We start from the raw sequence: 7,319 nt of genomic DNA, 5'->3' as shown, positions 1-7,319 counted from the left end.
TAAAAAACACATGAATATTAATATTTTTCTGCAGGAGACAGACAAAGCCTGTGACATTAGCCCTGCAGGATTGAGTCTAGCAGCTTGTCCCTTCCAGAGCTGTTTTAAGAGGAAGTTTCCCAAACACAAGTGGGTGGGTGAAGACTGAAACAAGCTCTGACATCTGTTTCATATTTTGTTAAGCTTTGGCCTCCATTACCTGTGGCCCTTTATGGGGTATGATACCTTTCTGACAATTCTAAAATAATACAGGCAAATGCCACGATAGCAGAGAATCACTGCTGCAGGTTAACAAGGTGTGATTTATAAGGGGAAGCTGAAAGATCCCAAAGCTTTTACCAGCATGCAGAACGAGACTAGCTCCAAACTACTCTGTGATGAGCCATGACTAAAATTAAATGTCAGATATCTCTATTCCCCATGCCTACTGTCTTCCCCTCTTTGAGCTGTGGCACTCTAATCCCTGGTATACTTTCAGACACCATCCTCTTGTACCTCACTGTTAATCGTTTGGTATGTTCAGCACACCCCTGATTTTATTTTGTTTGGGTTTTTCAATGCAGGAAACGGAAGGCTGGATTCTATCCCTTTTAACATCAGAGCAGCAATTCTACATTCAGATATCTTTCTTCAGCCTAGGCACCAGGGCTTGGAATCTAATGCATTGTAAATCAAATCCATTGTTTCCCTTCCCCCACCCCTCCCCAGCTCCCTTGTTTTGTATTTTATTTTGTGATACATTTTTACAATACCTTTCAATTTTTAAAGAAATACTCTGTATTTTTCATTTACAAAAGTGTTATCAAATATATGCTGCTACACAGATGTCATACACACATACACATACAAATGTAAAGATTCCTACAGTCCACTGAGGAAGAGGTTGTTTAAAGTGAAGTCCCTCCCATTTCTTACATTAAGTGAACTAATTAAACTGTACTATACTGCCAACTATGATTAAACAGAATATGGCAATTCTGCTTACCAGCTGCCAAAGCATACTACTGTCCAGCAACTCAACAGTAAAGAGTGTTACACAAGGCTGACAGAGCCACTAAACTCTGCATTGGGCCTGACTCTGAATTTCAGCTGATAAAAATTATAACTGCATGTGATAAAGTCGGTGTTGTAACCACAGTTTCTGGTGAGCATAAGGAGAAGATTCTGTAGTGTAGCTTATGTGACATTAACTTCATTGGAGAGTGACTTAATGGGAGGCATCTGCATGAATTTTACCTGAGATTTCTTGGTTAAATAGTCAAAATTGTAAAAGAGATGAGGGAACATCATCTCATTGAGAGAAGAATGGACTAAGTCTAGCCAACAGGAGCCTTGGAAGCTTTCTGACCTACAGGCAGTGCAGGTGTAGCTCTAAACTGGATAATCCAGGAGCCAGCAGTAGGAAGCAGGCAGATCTCTGAAACCTGCACTTTCCTTTTGCCATGGGACACACCACCTGCCTGTAACCACCATCCCTTTCCTATGTAAATGAAGTACATATCTAGCAGCTACCTGCTAGGTGAATGTTTTTGATATCTGGGGTTTAGGTCCCAGTATTTGACTGCCCCTGAGTCGGAGAGTGAAGGCAACGGTTACGTTTACAGGTGAAAGTTTGCTATCTGCATTTTTGTTATGCAGAACCCTCAAAAAACTGGAAAAAGCCTGTCTTGAGAACACACACAGGTAGAAATGCTCAGCTGACTGAGAAATACTGAGAGCACACATGCTATCAGATGTCTCTTTCTCACACTGGTAATCCCATTGCATCTGAGGAAAGCACACACCTGAGTGCCACCATTAAGTCATACTCTGATGAACTGAAATGCTAAGATTTGTGATTAAGTAGGGTGGTGGAATTACAAGGCAGAAATCACATGCATTTTTTGAAGTCACATATGTGGCAATTGTCATCAGTAAACAAAAAGTCTGATCTATGAAAAAAGATCTTGGAGTCAGAACCGGAGAGTCATCGATCAGAAGCTCCATTTTTCCCAATAGTAACGGAAAAGTGTAATTTGCAGCCATCATTGGGAAAGAAAAAGGAGAAATAAATTTTACCTTCTGTAGCTTCCTATTCCTGCTTAGCTACCCTCCAGATTAAAAGTGTGCACAACTGCCCCACCCCACTCACCTTCATGGATGTACCTTCCTTTTATGCATGAACCCTGACACCAAAATGAGCTCACAGTTACAGTAACAGGGCTCTAGTAAATACTGACACATAAATGTTGGCTGTTAGCCCAAGACCAGAAACAGGGAAGAAAGAAACAAGCAAAGTTTTCAGCTATTAGGAGCTTTCAGCCAATTTAAAAAAAAAAAAAACAGATAGTAAAAAATAGGAGTCATTAGGGGATCAGATTAATGTGAATGTAGATTCTTTCCCAGTGGGAGCTGCAACCAGCTGAAGAGTTGTGGTTTTAGCTCCCACAACCTTCTTTTTCTAATGGACTCTGCTAGCACGTAGCAAAAATCTTCTCCCAGCTCCACAGCCATTGATGTTTGCAGCTTTGACTGAAGTTAGTGTCCAGTAAGTAATGTCCACATTTCAACACACAGTCACCACCATTTGTAGGCACTTTGTTGCTTGACTTCCTTGCTGCCTTACCAGCAAATGAAGGGAAGCTGATTCTCACATTGGTGTCCCTTTTCCAATGTGCTTCTCTGGTGTGTCCCCTGATTCTGTCCTGGTCATCTCCAGAGCAGAACAGCAGTGGTGAGGAGAGTGCTTAGATCTAGCAGGACATTGCTGGAGAGTTTAGGGCTGCAGAATAGCTTTTAGCACCTCAGCTTCACACTAGTGACTAGTACGTGAAGTCCCGGGAGCAACCCAGTCAACACGTTTTGTATTATGTGGTGTTAGGACAGAATAGCTGAAACTAGAGGCTGTTATATTAGTGCTATTGATGATGTTTTGATACTTGCTGGAATATTTTTCCCTCCCTACCCAGTACTGTATTGTCATTTATGTCACTGCTTGTTGTGTGTTTTAAACGACTTCCATGTGATGCACTTTACACTGTAAATAAAGCTGCACCCTGTTTAGTACCTATATAGAGGCAACATTGCACTCTTTTCATAATGCCTCACAACAATGGTATTAACCTACCTTTAGGATCTGCTGGCACAGATTACAGAAATAGACCTCCACTCAAGCAGAAAGACAAAATAATTGCCAGCAATCTTAAAAGGTTGTGTTGGATTAGTTCAGGTTTGATCTGCAGATAAAAATGCAGTTAACACCTCATTTTTCAAATCCTTTCTGTTTCTAGGGCATAGTTTTAAACCTTTAAGAGCCAAATTTACCAGTGGCATAAAGATTAAAACCTGTTTCACTCACTGCTGATGGAGATACAACTTATTTTATTCTGCACCAGTACTGGAATTTTTAAAGCTGTGGAAATGCCCGTATTCCTGGATAGATGAGGTAAAGAATGACTGTAGCAGAAAGAAAACTTTGTAACTCAAATATCACTTGTCCAAACAAGGAGCACATATGATATAACAGTCAAAAGATTTAGGATGTGAAGCTTTTCGAGGTAATATTGTAAGCCTGTCAAGGTTTGGATACACAACCAGTAATGGAGACTTGGAAGTGCAAAAAGTGGTCAATGTTTGAAAGCCTTCCCCTAAGCCAGCTACTCAGAATGTGGTGTGAGGTTACTGATAGTGTTGTTAATGAAGCCCTGAAATTTGATGTGTATCTTATAGAAAAGATAGAAATCTGCATCTCAGATTTTCAGTACGTTAAATACTGGTAATAATCATGAGTGGGAACAGCTGGGCTGCCTGTGCACATGGACTCAGATCTTGTGCATGCTCTAGAAACACAGAGAACTGCTTTATTTAAAGGGAAGTGTGGTAAGAACAGGCTCTTTCCTTGCCCCTGTTCTCTTTGTTGTGAACACTGAACAAGCTAAAACTCTGAAAGGAGTCTACTGACACCTATGTCTCTCTGCTTGGAAGTACACTGGGAAATGTTTGTGTGTGACTGATCTCACAGCGGCAGGGCACTGGACAGGGTTAGTGTGTGCCAGCAGTTGTTATCATGAGGAGTCACCTTAACAGTCTGACCAGAGATCTCTTTTGCATCTCAGCACAGGAACAGTTTGTCCATCTCTGAGTTGTCTTAGAGCAGTTTGGATCCTCACTGCAGAAAGGATCCCTGCTGCTTTTACTGCACTGCAGATTCTTCTCTGGGATAACATACCCTGACCACACATTTCCAGCAGTGAGATACAGGAGTTGCAGTACCCAGACGCAGCCCAGGTGGAATATGCAGTATCATTATTGATCTGTTTCTCTAAGGTTATTTCCACTCGCGCGCATAATGCAGAGCACTTCTTCATATATCCATCCCATGTAAGACGAGCTCCTCTCCCAGCAGCAAGGCTGCATTTCCATTACCCTTGTTTTCTAGCCTGATGTGTTGCTAGTGTCTGCCAATATCAAGGTCTGTGGGCTTGCCACCTGTCCCTGCTGAGCTTGGAGCACTGCAAAAGCTGATGCTCTTCACAAGCTTATAGGCATGGTTCTTCAGCGCAGGCTTGTCCATCCTGCCAGATGTGCCTCCTGTAGATGGACCAGCATGACCACTTTGTGCTGTATCATGCATGGCCTAGTGAACAAGACACTTGAGTTTCTCCCAGACAGTGGCAGACTGTGCCGCCACAAGAAAGTCACTTCAAGTCTTCCCATTTTACAGGTCAGATGAGCCCTTCCTTCTCCCCCAAGGTCCTGCAGATTTAAAACGACAGATGAGATTTAAGCATGATTATCACATTTACTAATGGTAGCTCTTCTGTAGATGTCATCTTCACACCTCATTGCTAGTTCAGTGGACCAGCACTAACCTTGATCTTTTCAGTCTAGTGTCTTTGCTGAATGTAAATCTTATTCCTTCAAATTTTCATTTGCAACCAACATCTGCTGAACAGATTGTTCTGAAAACTCAAGTTCTCTCTCCGTCTCCAGAAACTTTGAGGCTATGACAATGTCATTGATTGCAGAGTGGCACCAGTTCTGTTTGGACCCAGAGCCTGCATGCATGGCAAAGGCCAGAAAAGGAGGCTGCTGGGCAGGGACAGGTTGTCACTGTGATACTGCTGGCCTGCACCACATAGGAGGCCAGGAGCATGGTGAGGACTGACCCTGGATCTCTGCTCAGTGCTCTTCTCTCCTCGATGACAAATTTTGCCATGCTGTATGCCAGCAGCCTCAGGAAATCAGTCTGTTGTTATGCAACCAGCTGGCAAAGAACAATCACAGCAGTCACCACTCCCAGCTCATCTATACCCCACAAACAAATCCAGGGCTTTCCTGGCTGCCTGTTAGTCATGCCTTCCCTTCCTATCCCCTCCTAGCTGCTTCCTCAGTACAGTCCATTTATTTCACTCTGTTTTCAATAGTTTGGCTGTAGTCCTTCTTCCTCATTTGGGAGTGGCATGATTTTTTGTAGCTAACTTAGAAGTGGCCAGGATTCATTGGATATGAAGCCAGCAGCCTCACTGGCTGGGAGGGAGGCACAGTGTCAGCTGCTGCTGCCTGGCCTTGCCTTGCTTTGCCTTGCCATCCCTTCCTCTTGCACTCCTTGGCCATGCTTTTCATTTTACAGATACTTGGTTATGCTTGCAGCTGCTGGGTGTGTGTCTGCATTTTCCAGGCAGACACCAAAGGCACAGAGCAGAGGCACATCCAGATCAGCTTACAATAACTGGGGAGAAGATGCTGTTGCCTTTTCCCGCTGCACTGCAGCAGCCTAGGGTTGCCCTTTTCCCTGACATCTGCTCCACTGTTGTGGCTCACAACTGATTTCTGCATCTATCCTTGTGCAGCTCTGTCCATGAGACTGCAGTTTCATAGGCGAGGTCATGACCAGGGTCCTGACCTGATGCATAGGACACAGGAGTCCTGTGATATGCAGAGATCCCATCTACTTCATGTGTACAGTAGGCCGGTCCCAAATATTTTTCAGTGCCAAGGGAATTATCAAGGGAATTACTGCTCTTGGCTGCTTCTGGAGGGTGCAATATCAACTGGCAGCCTCCAAGCCCCACATAGCATCAAAGCCAGGCTGCATGCCTATCCCTGGCTCAGCTGGGGAGGGAGACAATTCCTCAAGGAAAAGGTAGGTTCACTATACCCTCTGCAAAAAACAAAACCTTGGAGTTGGACCTTGTCCTGGCTCCGCCACTGCCTGTTCACCCTGGAAGAGGGTAGGACCAGGAAGTAACACCAGGAACCAGTCATGGGAGCCCAGGAAGGATCATAGTCCTTCCCTGGGAAGTAGGATGAGGGCAGAAATGCCTGCAGTGGTTACTGGTGGTGCTGAACAGGGACAGTCTTACAGCTCTGCCCAGGGAGAACCTGGACACAACTCTGGACCCATCTCACCTAGCATGGGGCATTTGGGGAATTCCCAAAGGTGAGGGGAGGTTTTTCCATGCTGGAAAAGAAGGGGTGGCAAAATGGGAGGCTGTGTATGACAAGAACGGAAACCTCAAGAAAGCTGCAGTTTAGAAACCACTCAAGTATATGGTCGTGTCATACAACCATTAAGGGTACTTAATTGCACCATGCAGTTTAAAACATGTTTAAGCATTCTTCTGGGCTACAGCCTTAGTCATCACAAGATTATAATAAATATGAAAAACTGTGTCTGCCCTGCAGACACTGGTTAGATGGCTGCTAAGTGCCTGGCACTGAATATTTGCCATCAGCTGAATGCAGAAAGTTGATAAAAGAGGTGGCTGCCCAGTCAGGTATTGCTAGGCCAGATGTCGGGTTTGATTTTATTAAATAGCTTGGTTAACAATGTAGGGTAAGGGATAAAGAGCTCATTAGTTAATCTTGTTTATTGCAGGGAAGTGCTATAAGCACCTGTGAGAATAAATTATGTGAAGGAAGGATAATCATATTAAAGGAAAATTATGTGAAATTAAAGTTAGAAATGACAAGTCAGTGCTTCCTGAGGGGAACAGAAAAAAAAAAAAACCAAAATGAATGTGTCCCTGGGGAGGGAGGGAAGTGTTAAGGCAGGCTGGTGAGCTGGCTGTTCCCACCCTCACTTGCTTTGGGTTTCATGCTTGGAAACAAACAGCGATGGCAGAGTCCTAGGCAGATGAGAGGAGAGCAAAACCAAGACCAACCCACAGCACTGTGGAGATGCAGCAGCAGAGCTTGTGTAAATTTTGTTTTGTCTTACTTTTGGTCCCACAAAGGTATGATTTCTCTCTGGCCAGCACCAGTGAGATAATGTTGCTGCCATTCCTGTGTGTGCTGTTATATGAAGCTGGCAGCTGGTGTCCACATGGGAGGGGGGG

The 7,319-nt window shown here is 44.0% G+C and overlaps 1 protein-coding gene across 1 annotated transcript in view; it reads left to right on the top strand.

Annotated features, from left to right (window-relative positions):
• SVEP1 (sushi, von Willebrand factor type A, EGF and pentraxin domain containing 1) overlaps positions 1-2,322 on the top strand; it is a 105,720-nt gene extending 103,398 nt beyond the window's left edge. Inside the window, exon 50 of the mRNA XM_017728281.1 lies at positions 564-2,322. Coding sequence (XP_017583770.1) covers positions 564-594 — 31 coding nt within the window. The 3' untranslated portion in view covers positions 595-2,322. The remainder of the gene's footprint in view (positions 1-563) is intronic.
• The last annotated feature ends 4,997 nt before the right edge of the window (positions 2,323-7,319 follow it).

This window comes from Corvus brachyrhynchos, unplaced genomic scaffold (genome assembly GCF_000691975.1).
Source record: "Corvus brachyrhynchos isolate BGI_N302 unplaced genomic scaffold, ASM69197v1 scaffold90, whole genome shotgun sequence".
In the NCBI taxonomy this organism is placed as follows: Eukaryota; Metazoa; Chordata; class Aves; order Passeriformes; family Corvidae; genus Corvus; species Corvus brachyrhynchos.
Note: the sequence above shows the minus strand (reverse complement) of the source record. Positions and strands in the feature narration are given on the sequence as shown.